We start from the raw sequence: 18,456 nt of genomic DNA on the forward strand, positions 1-18,456 counted from the left end.
TCTCAAGAAGTGACAGGCACTTCTTTGACGCAGGCGTCTTTTTTACGCGCCGTCATTTGACAGCGGCGCGTAAAAAAAATGACCGTCGGCACAGAACATCGTAAAGCCCATTCAAATGAATGGGCAGATGTGTGCTGCTGCTTTGGAGCCGTATTTTCGGACGTAATTCGGGGCTAAAACGCCCGAATTACGTCCGTAAATAGTGTGTGTGAACACAGCCTTAGATTTAAAGCATACCTCCAACAATATGTTTTATATGTTTGGTCCTATGGGACCTGCACCTATCTTTAGAAGGGGGCCCTCTAACCCCTCCCCTATCTTACCATCTCATGCTGTCGCTGGGCTTCAGTCACTAAGATACAAGGTAGTCAGGTTTTTTCTGAAAAAGCAGAGTGCGTTTTGCTACGCTGTTTCCTGAACTCCAATAGAAGTGAATGGAAGTTACGGAAATAGCGTAGCAAAGCGAACAATGCTGTTTCCATAGCTCCCGAGTTCCAGTAAACAGCGTATCAAAACACGCTTGGCTGTTTTGTCAAAAACCCAGCCACCTCGTAACTTAGTGGCCGGAGCCTAGCAACAGTGGGAAAAAATAGGATGGGGAAAAAGGCGGCCCCTGTTCAGAGATAGGTGCCGTGGATATGCCATAATTGTCCGAGATGGGAATACCCCTTTAAATTTAGTTAGCTTCCATGCTCCCTCTAGTGGTGGTTGCAGGCAGCCAGCATGTTAGGTTTTTAAATCTGTCTATGTAGGGGATTTGGAGCTTTGTATAAGAAAAACAGAGCTCCGACCCAATAAAGATACATGTAATGAAAATTAAACAGCACAGAAATTTGGACCTAAAATCGACATCTTTCGCTTTTCCAAACGTTATATGTTTCCGTTGTGCAATATTGGCCATTTTCTTACTTGTTGTAATCCGCAATGTACCAAGCCATCCCTCATTCTATAATTCATTGTGATTCCTTCCAGAAGGTTTCTGTGTTGGAGATTCAGCCATAACATTGTTAGAAACACTTGTCAGTTCAGTGGATACTGCTATGTGCATTTGTTATTTAGTGTGTAGGGTTTCACTGTAAATCTCCTATGCTTACATTTGAAGAGTTTATAGAAAGCTTGTCAGAGGGATTTCTGCTACTGTTCCTCAATTTTAACTCTTCCATACAAGTCTATAAGAAATACAGAAACCGGGTCAGCAGGGTCATAATAATCAAATCCTTCTAGTTATTGCTGTGTTCATAGAGTGTAAATTGTAACGAGAAGGGAACCCCTAATATGATGAATACCTGGATATTATTATGTGAGGATGGGAACAATAGATTTTTATAGCGCTGATGGAGGACCGGAAGTCTAGTTGCACAGCCTTTTTTGATTACAATACGACTCTTGGACATGTGACCGACCCCACTGTACCCCATGTAATCTCTGTACTACTGCTCCTGCTTGTACATGGAGTACAGCGGGGTCGGTCACAAATCTGGCAACACCCCTTTTTGTAGAAACTTTTCAAATCTGTCTAGTAAGGTGCAAAAATTGTCTAAAACACAGAATACATTTGGCACACATAATGTACGTCACTTTTTTTGTTGCAATTTGTGCCAGAAATTCAGCACATTTTGCCTAGATCTCCCCCATTGTTGCAATCTCTCAGTTGTGAGTAGTATTAAATGGATACTAACTTTTCAAACAACTTATTCTATTCTAATAGTATACCTGCTATAAAACAACCTTATAATTTACTTGTTTTATCCATGAAAATTCTGTGTGAAGTTACTACCACTAGGTGTCTCCCTTCCTGTAATCTGCTGTCCACCTCCTGAGAGAGAGAGAGGGGGAGAGAGTGGGAGAGAGGGAGAGACTCAGCAACACACACTGCATGTAGGTCTATGGAGGGGGTAGGGGTGAGCAGGGGGAGGAAGCAGGAGCACAGCCAGGAGCACGGGCTGCTGGTAAGATTTTGATGTCACCCCAGTGCTGGATTATCAGCAACACTGGTCTGTACTGCTGTATAATCTCTCCTGTCCTTTCAGACTACTGGCCATAAAAACGTTCGCTGGTCGACAATACAGCACGAAGAACGGCACTCGTTAGATCCATTTACAAGGAGCAAGCATCGGTAATGTATGGGGACGAACGATCGTTACTACAATCATTCGTCCCCATTCATTTGCATCATGTCGGCAACACATCTGCTGACTAGCAATCACTTTTTGGGTCATATAATATAAAAGATGCGAGCAGTCGATGAACGAGCGTTTGCTTGTTCAACAGCTGATCTTTGCCTTGTTTACACAGGGCAATGATCGGGAACGAGCATTCGATCATTGGCCGCGTAAAAGGGCATTAACATTGACTTCCTTTAGAAAAAAACATCTAACGTAAACTTTTTTGTGGTGTCCTGTTTTGTAAAACAGTAAGCATGTAAGAAATATACTAAAATTAGATATTTTTGGAACATGTCTGTCTCGTAGAGGTCTATAGATAATGTACAATATAAGTGTATTTTTGGTTCTAGACGTATACTGCCTATTGTATGTAAAAATGTGGTGGGAACTGAGTCCCCCATCGTCACTGAAACGAAGGTACAGAAGAACTCAGCTGAGCGCCCTGCATCTTCTGCTGCCCTGTTAGGCTTAAGACGTCAGACTTCTCCAGGAGCAGAATCCCCGGCCAGAGCGTCGGCAATGACTTCAATGTCCTTATTTGGATAGTAATGTCAGGGGCTCCCTCTAGGAGTGGAATCCCCGGATAAGAGCGTCGGCAACACTCTAGCCGGGGATTCCGCTCCAGGAGTAGCCCCTGATGTCACTGTCCATATAGGGATAGTGACACCAGGGTCTCCTCCAGGAGTGGAATCACCGGCCAGAGCATCGGTAACGCTTTGGCTGGGGATTCCCCTCCTGGGAGGAGCCCCTGGTATCACTATTCATATATGGATAGTGACGCCAGGGGCTTCTCCAGGCGCGGAATCACCGACCAGAGCATTGGCAATGCTCTGACCGGGGATTCCGCTCCTCCATGACAGTGGCAGCGTAAAGCACTCGGTGGCCGAGTGGGCCCCCCTCAAGGGTAGTGGTGCTGACGCCAGCCCTGTGATTGATCATAAGTATACAATAGTATGGGTTGCAAGCACCAAGCACATAACTAGTTAACAAAAGTTGCTACCTATGGCTTCACACATCTCGTAAAAATGACTGTGAAACCAGCCTAAAAATTTGTACCGAAATACACAATGAAATATGCATGTATTTTGTTGTTGATTTTGGAGCAGAAATTAGTCGCTGATTTTTCTTTGCATTGCAATGAATGAAATCTGCAGTAAAATCTGTAACATTTCTGCAATATTGTAGATTTGAAGGCCATGATTTGAAAATCTGCAGCATGTCTACAATACGCAGCAGATTTTTATGTTGTGAGTGAATGGGGTTTGTTAAAATCCAGTTCACTAACATTGCACTATAGATTGTAGGTAAACTGCGTATTATCAAATCTGCAGCATGCCCTATGCGGTTGCGGAAATGTGCAGATTTTTTCCGTATATTTAATTAATTGCAATGCAAGGAATGAAAATCCATGGCTAACTTCCGCACCAAAACAACAACGAAATGCATCTGTTTTTTATGCTTTTGGTATGGATATTTTAGGCCAGTTCCACAGTGTCATTATTAAGCAATGTGTGAACATAGCCTAAACCACTGATGTAAAAACCCTATGTAAAAACAAATGACAACATAGTTTTCTCAGGACCCTTTGATTGTTAAGAACATGTGTTTCCCTCGTTTCTGTCCAAGACATTTGTTATCCCCGTAGATTACACTGTTAGGAATTGAGGGGTTAACATAAATGTATCCCACATGTATTACAGCAATGGTTGAGCAGGGAATATATTGCATTCTCCCTGAGCAAAGTATTTGGAGGAAGAAAGTTTCCATGTCTCTGGAGATTAAGTAAAAATATTTCATTCCCTCTGCCAGTAAATTGTTTAAACCCGAGAGTAGTAGATAAAATTGTAATTATGAGATTGGCTGCCTGTAAAAGGTTATGAGTGGAGCACCCATCATAGATTTTACATAGGTAATACAATTACTTCTCTGTTCAGAGCTTTACATCTAATGTCTTCTGCATCTGTATCTATATATTGATAAATATTTACTATACACCCAAATGTATCATGCGACCCATAGCCTGTGCTATTAATCCCTGCTTTTAGGAGCCATGGGGAAGTTGTATCAAAAGTGGTGCAAAAGAAAAGCGAGAGTCACCCATGACAGCCAGTCAGGTCACTGCTTATATTTTCCAAAGGGCCTCTGAAAAATGAGAGATAGAATTTGGTTGCCATGAGCAACTACCTCATTTTCCCTTTGTACAGGTACTAATCAGTGGCATAGCTAGCAGGGGGCAGGGAGGGCAGTTTCCCTGGGCCCACTAAGATGCCCAGGGGTGGGCTGGGTGCCTGTAGCACGTCCCTGTCTAAACTGTATAGTCTTCCTCAGCAGGGGGTATTGTACTGAATGGGGCAGCTTTGGGGGCATTATACTGTGTGGGGCAGCTATGGGGGCATTATACTGTATAGGGGCTGCTATGGGGGCATTATACTGTGTGAAGGCAGCTATGGGGGCATTATATTGTATAAGGGCAGCTATGGGGGCATTATACTGTGTGGGGGCATCTATGGGGGCATTATACTGTGTGGGGGCAACTATGGGGGCATAATACTGTGTGGGGGTCAGCTATGAGGGCATTGCACTGTGTGGGGCAGCTATGGGAGCATTATACTGTGTGTGGCAATATAGGGGCATTATACTGTGGGGGGCAGCTATGGGGGCATTATACTGTATAAGGGCAGCTATGGGGGCATTATACTGTGTGGGGCAGCTATGGGGGCATTATACTGTATAAGGGCAGCTATGGGGGCATTATACTGTATAAGGGCTGCTATGGGGGCATTATACTGTGGGGGGCAGCTATGGGGGCATTATACTGTATAAGGGCAACTATGGGGGCATTATACTGTGTGAGGAGGCAATATAGGGGCATTATACTGTGTGAGGAGGCAGCTATGGGGGCATTATACTGTATAAGGGCAGCTATGGGGGCATTATACTGTATATTCTTCCTCAGCAGGGGGTATTGTACTGAATGGGGCAGCTTTGGGGGCATAATACTGTGTGGGGGCAGCTATGGGGGCATTATACTGTATAAGGGCAGATATGGGGGCATTATACTGTGTGGGGTGCAGCTAAGGGGACATTATCCTGTGTGGGGCAGCTATAGGGGCATTATCCTGTGTGGGGGCAGCTATGGGGGTATTATATTGTAGTGGGGAGGCACTGTACGGTAAATGGAAGTTACGTAAACAGCGTAGCTGTTTCCGTAACCCCTATTCACTGCTATGGAAGTTTACAGAGAGAGTGTAGCACAGCAAACTACGCTGTTTACGTTAGCCTGACCCCCCTGGATCCGCCTCTTCAGTTTTAAACATGTGTTGGGGTGCCCACTGGGTTTGGGCCCACTGAGATGTGTTTCGCTCCCTTGTGCTGAACTCCTAGCTACGCCTCTGCCACTAATACAGTGCATCTCCCATGTTGGGTTCATGATGTCTCATTCATTAAAACGGAAATCCACAATGTGTGACTGTGCAAATAGCAGCACGTGTACTGTGCCATAGACTACTTGAATCAACAGGAAATGTATGCCATCATGCCTCATCTTTAAGAGGTGAGACAGCATGCAGCAAGGCCCTGAAGGCGTTTTCTTTTTCATTCCCGGCTATGTACACCTTTTGAAAAATATATATTTATTTTTTTTATGAAACAGTGTATCAGTGTGATTGGACAGGTCAGCGGGACTGACGGGTTCAGTGACAGCGCAAGATACAGCTTCTCTGTAGCAGCTGTATCTAAAGGAGTAAAATAATTTTTAATAAAAAGTAATTTGATTACACTGATATCCTGTTTTATAAAAAAAATATTTTCAAAGGTGTACATAGCCTGTAAGCCTCATGTACACGAGCTTCTGAAAAAATCATTACCATATGACTCTCTGTACAGATGGGCAAACTAAACTTGTGAAGTTCTTTATAGAACTGTATTTTTTACTCTATGTTTTCGAATGGTGTTTTGTACGAGTATTGTATGAGTTCTCCATGGTATTTTGTACCAGTATTGTATGAGTTCCAGTGTACTGTATTTTCTGCTTCAAAACATTGCCAACAGTTCAGAATAAAAAAATCAGTACTCCGACAGTACCCATATGGGTTTTCACACAGTTCTGCATACACGGATGCAAATTGAGTCTTCATTGTCTTTTATGGGGTGTTATCCATGCTACACAGAATTCGTACAAAAAAATCCTGCATACAAAGATACAGCAGCACACGCAAGTATGTGTTTTTTACATCCATGTAGTATCCTGGTCTAAGAGTGCAATACGACCCTATAATTGTTAATTGTTCAATTCACATGAACGTTTTTCTACTCAGAGTCGGGTGCCTTAAAAATGCAGCGTGCGTCATTGGATGCCAATTTGTGGCCGAGAATTCACTATAGAAGTCAAAGGAGACTCAAAATAATCCCATACGTTAAACAGATGTGAAAAAATCCTCTATTTTGGATATGTATTAGATCCTTATTACAGTTGGGACATCTGAATGAGATTATTTCTGTAGCATGGGCACGGATTTCTGCAAGCCCCATTGATGAAGAGGAAAGTTGCAGAAATTCCTGCAGCAAATCTGCCCCAAATATTTGTTAGGCTGGGTTCCCACGGGTCAGATACGCTGCATAAAAGTATGCCGTGTATCCAACCAAATTGTGGTGATGTTTTTCAGGCAGCATATTTGCTGCGGAAAGCAGTGGTTGAAAAAAAAGTCTATACTTACCCAGGCTGTTGTCATGGCGACGCGCCCCTCTGTTCTCCGTGCGGTCTGGCCTCCTGAGATGACGCTGCAGTCCATGTGACTGCTGCAGCCTGTGATTGGCTGCAGCAGTCACATGGGATCAAACATCATCCCAGGAGGCCAGCCTGGACGGACAACAGAAGAAAGCGTCACTATGACAACGGCTGGGCAGTAAGTATTAGCTTTTTTATTAATTTTGCACAAAAAAGGGTATTATTCTTTATTCTCATTTGCGATCTTTACGGTGGAATCGCAGCATTTTTCGACGGTATATAATGATTCAGCCTGTTATCTTAAAAATGGAAATGATATGTGTAACTTTGGATTACTATCAAGCGTTATCAGTATACATATATACTTAGTATTCATCTCATGATTGAAGTTTTGTAAGCCAAGTGGACATCTATGATGTGTTTACTTACATTCAACGTGTAGCACATATTTTATTTTTCAATTAACAAATATAGGAATTATTATAAAACTTGTGTTCCATCAGGCTTTAATAACACACGGCGAAACTTCCCATGCAGATTCTAACGCAAATACGCGACATGCCCTGGATTTGAAAATCTGAAGCATGCTCTAAAATATGCATTGATTAATTCCAAATCGTATTGGTTTTTTTTGTTTGTTTTTTTAAAGCCATGTGCTTGCAATATACTGTACATTATTGCAGAGTTTTAGTGCAAAAATCTGCAAAAATTATGCCACATGAACTCAGCCTAAAGCAATGCGGCCGATTATTCGTCCATAGGATCGTTCGTATGAATGATCCCACCAGTGACTGAAGAGACTCAACTGGCCAATCAGGGAGTGAGTATGAACAAAAAGACTAACTCCTTGGAGCTGGCACAAAGTGGCAAATGGTCTGTTGAATTCAGCCGATCATGCCATACACATGTATTTTTTAATGACTATAGACTAAACGTTCCAACCTGGCCGATCACGTTTTTGGCAGACATAAGTCTGCCGATGGCCGAATTTTATCTGATGTGTAAGGCTAGCTTCACATGGGCGTATTTTGTATTAGTATTTATAGGCTAGACCCAGAAGTATAACATAAACAGAGAAAAAATAATGGAAAGATTTGTACTTCTTCCGTGTGTTGGACCCACTCCTGGTTTTGGCTTTGAAATACTGACGTGCGAAAGAGGCCTATGTGAGGCCTAAAAGGATATGTTAGTTTCCATGAACTGAGATGAAAGTGACTCCAAGATTCCAAGAATGGTGGACCATTTTTTAGCTAATCTAATATCCTCAGGTTGAACATGTATTCATATATTAAAAAAGCAAATATATATTTGTATGTGGTATTTTTCACGCCTACTTTGTAGGTTGCTGATAAAATGGAAACTTCAGCTGTGAAAAGATAGTTAATGGCAATTGTTCTTCTCTTACAGGACAACAGGGATACAGGGACCCAAGAAATAGTCTCATAGCAGGAAATTCTTCGTCTAAATACAGGTATGTAACTTCTCTGCAAATCAGACAGAATTATAAAGGTCATGATATAGTTAAATCAATATTGTGAAGAACAATTGTGTAGAGTTGTTTACTTTTTGCCAACTGCACCCCAATATTACAGTGTGTGCCACGTACAAGCCTCGTTTTCAGGTAATGTCGTAAAAGGGGTTTTCTGAAGAGATAAAGGGGTTTTTCCGGTTCACAGTATTGCAGCCTTATCTCATTCTAGTGCCAGACCCCCACCAATCAGATATCCATGGCCTATCCCGAGGATAGGCCATCAACTTTAGCTCTCTGGATAACATCCTTCAACTATGGATTGCCATTATGTTATTTGTGGGCCATATATATTGTATATTTCAAACACATAGTTTATTAGTGTTTGAGGCAATGTTACAGCCCATGGATGTTTGTGATCAAGGTTTAATTAAATACTTGTTATGACCTCGTGATCATTTCTCAGGACCACATTTGTAGTTTGCGGTTACATGTTTGCTGTGGATGGTCGGTTTTATGCCAGAAGCTCAAACATTGGTAGGCCGAACTACTAGCATTTTTGCATGTAAAAAAGTTTAGCTCTTCATAGAATTATTCGGTTGTTCCTGGGTAAACATTTACTTTGTTCTCTCCTACTGACATATCATAGACTATGAACTCTTCTAATGCAAAAGAATAGAGAATTCCAAATTATTGATTACAGCAGTCCTATGGAAAAAAGGATATACTGTAGGACCATGGAGGCGATGTGGCAGCTCAAGTCACATGCTCCTTACAGGCCTCTTTTATGTGCCTTTAAGTGTCCTGGACTCACCAGCACAGTTCCTGATTCCTGGCACTGTCCTGGCATTGTTTTAGGATTTTACACATACACTGAATGGCCACTTTGTTAGAGACACAAATCTAGTAGCTTGCTGGACCTCTTTGTCTTTCAAAATCGCTGCAATTCATCATGGCATAGATTCCACTAGGTGTCCTGCAGAAATATTGCCCCATGTGGACTTGATAGCTTCTCGCAGTTGCCGTTAAAGGGGTTTTCCACCTTCTGACAACTGATGACCTCTCCACCAGATCTGTTGTGGTCCGACACCCGAACCCCGCACAGATCAGCTGCACTGGACATACATGCTGGCAGCAGTTGGCTCCGGCCACGGAATAGCGGCCGAGATGCAGTACTCCAGCTCTGCTCCTACTCAAGTGAATAGGAGCAGACCTGCAGTTCTGCAGAATGGCCACTATGCTTTGTACGTTGCCAACTGCTTCCGGGCTCCGTACATAGCATTATGTGCCATAACATCCGGTGCCCGCAGGCCACCGGAGCAGCTTATCGGTGCAGGGTCCGGGTGTCGGACCCGCACCGATGATATACGGATGACCTGTCCGGTGGATAGGTCATCAGTTGTCAGTAGGTGGACAACACCTTTAAGGTGTCCCTTTGCTATAGGGTAAACAGCTGCCATAAAAGGATAAACTTGGTTGGCCACCATGCTTAGGCAAACTCTACTGTTTAAACATCCATCCGCAGGTCACAGAGGAGCCAGGGGGTGCAAAGAAAACATTGCCTACACCATTACTAAACCTCTACCAGCCTGACCTGTTGACACGTGACAGGAAGGGTTCATTGATTTATGTGCTTGCGCCAAATTGGGGGGGCTAAGCTACTTTTAAACAGCCATGTCCCACTAGCATTTACAGCACGCATATCAGCTATAATTGTCGTATCTACGTAGGTTCAGCAGTCTGCAGCTGCTGTTCCAATACATTCAGACCTTTTTCACTCCACACTCTATCCCGCCACAGTGCAGGCAGAGTCTATACAGAGCGTGTGCTAGCTGACATTGGCTATAAATTTTAACCTTTTGTGTTCATCGTGTGTTCCCTTATGGACATCTTAATAGCAAAACAATAAAAGTTGTATTTTATTACCATTATTTAGTTAGTAGTTGGGAAACTGGGTTTCAGTGTGCCTCACGCACATTTGTCTTTTTCTGTATTAACCATATACCTGCCAACTACTAGGGTCTCCTCCGCATTCTTTGCGCCAAATTCTGACCCTATCATCAGCATGGTGCAACAGAAATCTGGATTCATCTGACCAGACAGGACCGCACTGTCCATGAGGCGAGATGAGCGTCTCACCTCAAGCGGCTGCCTGCTTCCTCTCTGAGGGGGCGGCTGCGCCACTGAAACCAGCCGCCGCCACTGCCCCTTGCACTAATTGTACCTGCGTCTACAGCACACAGATACAATTAGATGAATTAGCGCTAAATGCCCGGGCACGTTACGTGCCCGAACATTCAACGCCTTACAGTGACGCTGATTGGCAGGGAAAAATGACTAGCCCTGCCAATCAGCGCATTTCAACGATGCTAGCAGCGTGATGACGCTTCCGTTGTTGAAAGGCGCTGATTGGCGGGACAAGTCATTCTGCCCTGTCAATCAACAACGCAAGTTTTTCCTCGATCACACCATTCTCGGTTTACTCTAGACAGCATTGCCTGAGAAAACCCTACAAGTTTGGCAGTTTTGGAAATACTGGCCCCCGGCTAGTCTAGCACTGATGGCCATACCTCAATCTAAGTTGCTCAGATTGCTTGATTTTCCCATTCTAATTCTGGATTCACACTAAAACTAATCCACTGAAAACTTGCTGACTTGATTTTATGCTGCTCTCCGGGGTCCCGTGTCTAATTTCCATATAGAGAAGCTCCAATCATAAAGGGCAGGTGTCTACTAGAGTGGCCATTCAGTGTATACCAGTGTAAAAATATTAAATCATGGATCTCTTCTTACCGACAGACGACAGGCTTCTCTAGTGCTGATCACTGACTGCACATAATGACACATGCAGAAATAGTCACATGAAATTGTTCCTGATTGGCTGCCCACATGTCATTTTCTGATATACTATAAGTATGGATGAATTATTGTGGACCATTTATGATGCCCCAGGAACAAGCAGCTCTGGAACATGATCTTTGAATTACATGATTTGCAATGTGATAAACGGCACATAAAAAACACATGTAATAACGCAGGTACTAAAACACACTATTTTTAAAAAGACACCACAAAAAACGCTGGGAAAATGCCAGAAATAGAGCATGTACCATAAAAAAAACTTTTGAGTTTTTACATGTGCTTTTGTAACATAAAAAACACTGCAAAAAAGTGTGTGTTAGGCCAGGATCACACACACAGTTTTTGTGCAGTTTATGATGCAGATTTTTTAGCCAATCACAGATGTGGACACAAACTGAAGGAGGTGCATCAGTCTTTTTCTTTATACATTTCTTTCCTATTGAATTCACTTCTGGCTTTAGCTCAAAAAGCGAATCCAAAAAGTGTACCAAAAACTGCATCAAAATGGAGTGCGTGATCCTGGCCTTAAGAAAGCCTTAGGCCTCTTTTAGTTTTTGTTTTTTTTGCATTTTAAAACATATGTAGGAAAAACCTGCAGTTCAAGCCTCTCCCCCCCCCCCCCCCCCCCCCCCCCCCAAAAAGCCAAAAACGCGCAGTCAAAAAATGTATTTTTAAGCAATTGCAGGAGATTTATGAATACTTTAACAGAAAAAGTGTATTTGTGCCCAATGCAGCCAGTAACAGCGCAACTTTCACTATAATTGAAATGAAAGCTACTCTGTGATTGGTTGCTATGTTAAACAAATGCAGCTTTTCTGTTAGGCTTTATTCACACACAGCATTTTGCAGCATTTTTCACTGCGTTTTTTTTTAGGTGAAAAATGCTGAGGCCAGATGTTACTTTAAAGTCTGTAGTGAAATATTGGAAAGTCTGCATGCACAGCATTTTGATTTGTGGCATTTTTGGGTTGAGTGTAATTTGTTTCTAAATGTAGAATGCCCAGGGTATGGCATTGTTTTTTTTTCTTGGCATTTCTCCCATTGGCTTCTCTATGGGACTTAAAAAAACATCATGAAATGCATGATAAAAAAATTCTAAATCAAAACACCATCAAAAATGACATTAAAAATGTATGTTACATTTTTAAAAACTGCTGCCGTTTTGGTGCATGCATTTTTTTTATGCAGTTTAAAACGCCAGACCGTGTGTGGAGTCTTAGACAGGTTTCATAAATCTCCCCCATTGTTCTTAGAAATGTATCCTCACAAGAACACAAGTGAGTGTGGTACCACATATAAAAACCACACCTGTAATTGAAGCAAAAAATTAAAACCAAAACAACATAAGTTCCCAAAGGACGCCACAGTATTGTCCAATGTGCCCATTGACCAAAGTCCACCTTCAGCACAGGTTTACCATTCGGGGAAAATTATTTTTGATGTTCATTCTTTAGTTATAAATCACATAATCCATCCAGTACAGTCCCTAAACCTCAGCCTTTACTGAAAGTCATTTTGTTTCAATGAAGAATGCTACAGGAGATGACCAAAGATGTTCTAGGAGACAATGCACGAGACGTCTTGTGCAAAATCTCCCAATTACAGGGTTTGCACCACGCAACTCGTGAAGATGATTGGGAAACGGCCAAAAAGTTAAAAGCAGCTGCAGATTTCCAGTGCGCTTTTCTGGTGGTGGATGTCTGTGTGTAGCAACTTCTGCAGCTGACTCTACCTCATTTCTGTATCTGACACATTAAGCACTTCCCAATCTGCCCTCTTCCTCTTCTCCATCCACCTGTCTCTCTTCCCAATCTGCCCTCCTCCTCTTCTCCATCCACCTGTCTCTCTTCCCAATCTGCCCTCCTCCTCTTCTCCATCCACCTGTCTCTCTTCCCAATCTGCCCTCCTCCTCTTCTCCATCCACCTGTCTCTTTTCCCAATTTTTAGCAAGCCTGCAGTCCCTGTGGTGGCAATAAATAGGTTAGCAGGTCACAGATCCACCCTTTAAATTGCCAGCGAAGTGTCACGCAATCCTTGTAAATAGAACCTGTCTTCTTCTTCTTCACTCACATTGTTTTATAATCTATTTCTGTCTGCTCTCTAAACACCTATTCTGTTGTACTCCCTCCTCCCAGCATCCACTCACTCCCTCTCTTTTCTCCTCCTCTCTCTTCCCTGGTTTTGGCATTCTCTTTTTATTTCTTCATTCCTTCCCTCGCCCCAGACATCCGCTTTCTGTCTTTCTATCTATTACTCCATTCTCTTATGTTTCTTTTTCCTTCTTCCCTTATTCTCCACTTAGTGCAGCGGAGAGACCCCCCCTCCATCCATAGAGTCTTTTCCTTCCCGTTTCCCTGGTAACCATACGGAGTGCAGTCTCTGGCTGGCAGGCAGTGTCCCTGCACTCTCAGCACACTTCTGACTGTCTGAGAGAGTGCAGCATGGAGCCTCAGGCAGTGTCCGAGGAGGGGGATGTACTTACTTGTGACCCTCCAAGCCCATGCGAGGAAGATCCCATCGAAGGGTGAGAGTGACAGGGTTGGGAGGAGAACATACAATACTGACAGCTAAATATAGAAAGTGTGCAAACTGCTGACAGTCACGAGAGTGTGTGTAGGTGTTTGTGTGTGTATAATAATGCATGTCCTTCTGCCATTGCCATCGTTGTCCATTGACGCATATGTTTATACAATACATCCGCACATCTCCCCTTATCATTTGATAGGTGTTTCACAGGTATCTCTACACACCGCTACCTGCACAGGAGTATGTGAGTGTTGCACAGGTGTCTTACTTTGTGTGTTTGTGTGATCTTTTGCAGAAGACGCTAATGTTCTTCATGTGGAGGAATGTGGGTAGTTTAGCAGTGGGTATAAGTGAGGGCATAAGTATGGGTGTCATTTTTATATACTCACATTACATTTTTTTACCTATAGGTCTTGGTGGGCGTAAAGGAATCTTTTCACATGTCTATTCACATTTGTGCGTTCCGTTCTGCAAGTGCACATACACCTACATGCACTGTGACACATAATAACCCATATCTATAAATGGCCTGATACGCATAGAAGCCCATATTGACTAAGCTGTCTTTTTTTTATTTTTTACACAAAGGACCTTTTGGGAACCGTATAAAAAAAAATTTAATATTTTTTACTTAGAAATAGCTATGGCCATTATGTTCGGACACACTTTAAACTGCAAGTGTGTGGGAAGTGACTATATGAAGACATTCATAAGACGAGTATTGGTTTGGCTGAATGACTTACTTAGTGTATGATGTATTATGGGGGATTATGTCTGGATTGCTTGTTAGCGTGTACATAAAACAAACATGCACACGAGGCCGCCGTATATTTCTGTGCACAAATATAGATCTGTCCCAGTTGGCTGCTAATATTGAAATCCCTAATTTCAGGCAATTTGTCACTCGCAGTGAAACATCAGAGTAACCTTAAAGTGGAACAGCGCGTAAAATACTTAATGTTTTATGTTGAAGGTGAATGAATCCAAGTCTGTAAACAATGTAGCGTCACTAAGATACATCAAGTCCTTAAGCCACATGCATTACTACTATGTCACCGTGAAGGTTGCTGGATTTAAGGGGTTAAATTATACTTGTTGCACACTTTGCTCACCATTATGATTTAAAGGAGTACAGTGGGGGAGGGGGGGCTGTGGTATCTGCTGCTGAATGGAAAATAAGCTTAGATAAAATAACACACTGGGATCAAGATGTACAGTAGGTGCCATGTATTGTATATCTTCATTGGTAAAGGAACTTGCAGTTTAGTTATTCTTGCTTTTTCCAGTTCTCACAATGGAGATTACCATTTTTTGGGATGACCTCATCTTAGTACATAGCCTCATTAATTCACAGAATCCATATAGATTGAATATGCTTAAAGGGGTTATCCGGGTTTTTAAAATTCATAGCCCATAAATAGGATAGGCCATCAATATTAGATCGTTGGGGGTCCGACTTTCGGCACCCCCGCCAATTAGCTTTTTGAAGGGGCCGCGATGCATACAAGTAAGAACAAGAAAGAAACCATGTAAACAATGAAGCGCCCCCTCCAAACAGCTGATGGGCAGGAGTGCCGGGAGTCAGACCCCCACCGATCGAATATTGATGGCCTGTCCTAAGGATTGGCCATCAATTTTAAAAACCCAGATAATCCTTTTAATCTGGCTAGTGTGTATTGGAAAAACTGACAAGTGCGAGTAAAGAAGCAGTGAGCACAAGAAGCATGAATATGAAAATGGCTGTTAAAAAGTGTAGTCTGTTGCCAAGAGGCAACTTAATTTTATACCATGTTATAGATTTGTAAGAAAAATATTATCAATGTTGTTTCAATGGTCACATAGGTTAAAAAATAAAATGTTAGTGGCCTCAGAGGTATTTGTTGCAGAAATTTCTGCGTCTGTCCACTTAATCTGAATAGGGCCTGCGGAAATCCATGCACATGTTGCAGAAATAATCCCATTGAGATGAGTGGAACTGATTTTTAGTCGCAGTAATTTCTGCTGCATATGAATATAGCCCTAAAGGGGTTGTCCAACCATTAAATAACTTAGAAATTGTATAGATCATAAATAATTATCAATGTTTGCCATTTACATGCTGTTAATGATCCAGTAAAGCATTATGGTATTTACTTAAATAGTGTTGCGCCATCTGGTGTTTAAAGTGTTTAGCACTGTGCACGCCCATCTAATGAGTGCTGGTGTACACGGATGCTCAGTCACTTTCCCCACAGGCCGGTCTCTGCATAGTGATCCTCTGTTTACTGCAGAGCAGCCAAAATAAATATTGTTCTTCCCTGCTTGTCAGGAAAGGAGCAGGGCCTCTGCAGTAGAATGACATTATAGCTGACAGGGGCTTTACTATAGGGCCTGCAGAGGTAGTAGTCACACATGGGCCTTAGTGCCTAATGGGGGTTAAAAGCCCCTCTAACACATAAGACGACAAAAGTATTATAAATGGCACTCCTTCCACAGGGGAGGAAAGGTACTATATCTTCAGCTGCCAGAGGGGGGACAAAGACTCATACTGCTCAGAGCCCCTCCCTTAGTAGCACAGATTAGCAGCAGCACCAAGGGGGACACATAATAGGAAAAAACTACTGATGCCGCTGCAGCCATGTCATGAGCAACTTGACTGGCTGAGTGTCAAAACAGGAAAGCAATCCACTCCACTGACTTCAGAGTACTCCTCCATCCATCACTGGATCCATTAGGGCACATGCACACTGGCATGACGCCTGTACAGCAGTGCATGGAGGCTGTATATCTCCTCTGCACGGAGCCGCACAGTCTCCGTGTGCTGCTGTAAAAGCTCAGTTAGGGTGTCGAGTATGTATGGCGATAGTGGACAATACTTTTGTACATAAGGTATTAGATTGAGCATGCTATAATTTTTTTCTGTTGGGTTCGTGTGGAATTTTAACAAAAACAGGACGTCTATGGAAGCCCTGTTACGGCTCTATACAAAAACGGGTGTGTGCATGAGCCCTTAATCTGTGTACAGGGCCGCCATCAGGAATTTCAGGGCCCCCTACAGCTACATTTTCTGGGCCCCCCTACCGTGGCACCGCCTGTTAACGGTACTCCGTCCAGTACTATATCATGATACCCAGGGCCGCCATCAGGGGGGGTATTATGGGTACTGATGTGAGAGGCCCGGCCAAACCTAATTGAAAGGGGGGCCCGGCAAACTGCCGCGACTTGCCTTTGGTAGAAAAAAAACAGGCCCCTGCAATGGGGCCCGTTTTTTTCACCAAAAGAATGTCATGAGCTGCGGGCCCCCCTTTCAATTAGGTTTGGCCGGGCCTCTCACATCAGTACCCCTAATACCCCCCTGATGGCGGCCCTGGGTAGCATGGGGGCCGTCAAACACCGCCGCCTGTGCGACCGATCATGCGCACCCGCAAACTCCCGCGCATGCGCACCGGCGACCGCCTGGAACCGCGCACCGAATTTTGAGGCAGATTTTGACCTGCCCACACTATCTTGCCGCGTTTTTTGCCCACGGCGATTGAGGACAGCAGACAGAAAACGCAGCGAAAAATGCATTTTCTGCCTCCCATTGATTTCGATGGGAGGTCAGAGGCAGAACCGCGGCAAGAAAGGACGTGCTGCTTTTTCTTGAAGTCAATGGGTGCGTGAAAATCCCGCCCAGCACTTCCGCAGCCGTATAAACTATGAATGAAAACAGAAATGCACCACGAGCTACAAACATACAAACAGAGTGTCATAATGATGGCGGCTGCGCGAAAATCACGCAACCGCGCATCATACGCTGCTGACACACGGAGCTGTTATGGACCTTTTGCAAGCGCAAAACGCCACGTTTTTGCGCGCGCAAAAAGCACACGCTTGTGTAAATCCGGCCTTAGGGTAGGAACACACTAGGCATGAACGCTGCGGATTTTATGCAACACATTTTATTGTGGATAATCCGCAGCGTATCACAGTCGCAGCAGAGTGGATGAGATTTGAACAAATCTCATCCACACGCTGCAAAAATAATGGACCTGCAGTGTGACTGCAGTCGCATGTCAATGTATTCTGTGGAATCGCTGCTCCTCTGTTGCAGAAATGCTGCGGTTCTGCCGCAAAAATCACAAATGAGAAAAAAAAAAAAAGGCACTTTTTTAAATTTATAAAAAAGTTTAGACTTACCCCGGCCGTAGCCCTGGTGACGCGATCCTCTATTATTAGCGCAGCCCGGCCTCCTGTCATGACGTTTCATCCCATGTGACTGCTGCAGCGGTCACATGGTCTACAGCGTCATCCCAGGAGGCGGGGCTACGTTCAGAAGAGAGAGATGCGTCGCTTAAACTACGGCCGGGGTAAGTCTAAACTTTTTTTTCCCTGCAGGATTCCCGCAGCGGACACGCCTCACGAAACCTGCGCCACTATTTGGTGCGGTTTTGCTGGCGGAATTCCCTGCGGCTCCCGGGATAAGCTGTGTCGTTTTACTCAGCATATCTGCCTAGTGTGTCCCTTATGATGTCACTCCTGGAGCTGCTGCCGGTCTCTAAATAGGCAGTTGGTTCAGTAGAATTTGGAATTATTTTTTTTTGTGAACCAGCTTAAAAAAATACAAAACTTTTGTGTTAGGGTCTGTTCACATCACCGTTCGCTTCCGCTCCGGGGTTCCGTCTGAGGTTTCTGTCGGGTGAACCCCGCAACGGAAAGTGAATGTGATAGCACAGCTTCCGTTTCCATCA

General features: G+C 43.5%; 1 protein-coding gene across 2 annotated transcripts in view; it reads left to right on the top strand.

Moving 5' to 3' along the window:
* NGEF (neuronal guanine nucleotide exchange factor) overlaps positions 1-18,456 on the top strand; it is a 179,239-nt gene that overhangs the window by 59,873 nt on the left and 100,910 nt on the right. The window contains exon 3 of one of the 2 annotated variants that reach the window (XM_075861321.1): positions 8,299-8,362. In XM_075861321.1, coding sequence (XP_075717436.1) covers positions 8,299-8,362 — 64 coding nt within the window. Of the gene's footprint in view, positions 1-8,298; positions 8,363-13,369; positions 13,746-18,456 lie in introns of those variants that run through there. The other variant, XM_075861322.1, reaches the window with a different exon arrangement.

This window comes from Rhinoderma darwinii, chromosome 4, assembly GCF_050947455.1.
Source record: "Rhinoderma darwinii isolate aRhiDar2 chromosome 4, aRhiDar2.hap1, whole genome shotgun sequence".
Classification (NCBI taxonomy): domain Eukaryota; kingdom Metazoa; phylum Chordata; class Amphibia; order Anura; family Rhinodermatidae; genus Rhinoderma; species Rhinoderma darwinii.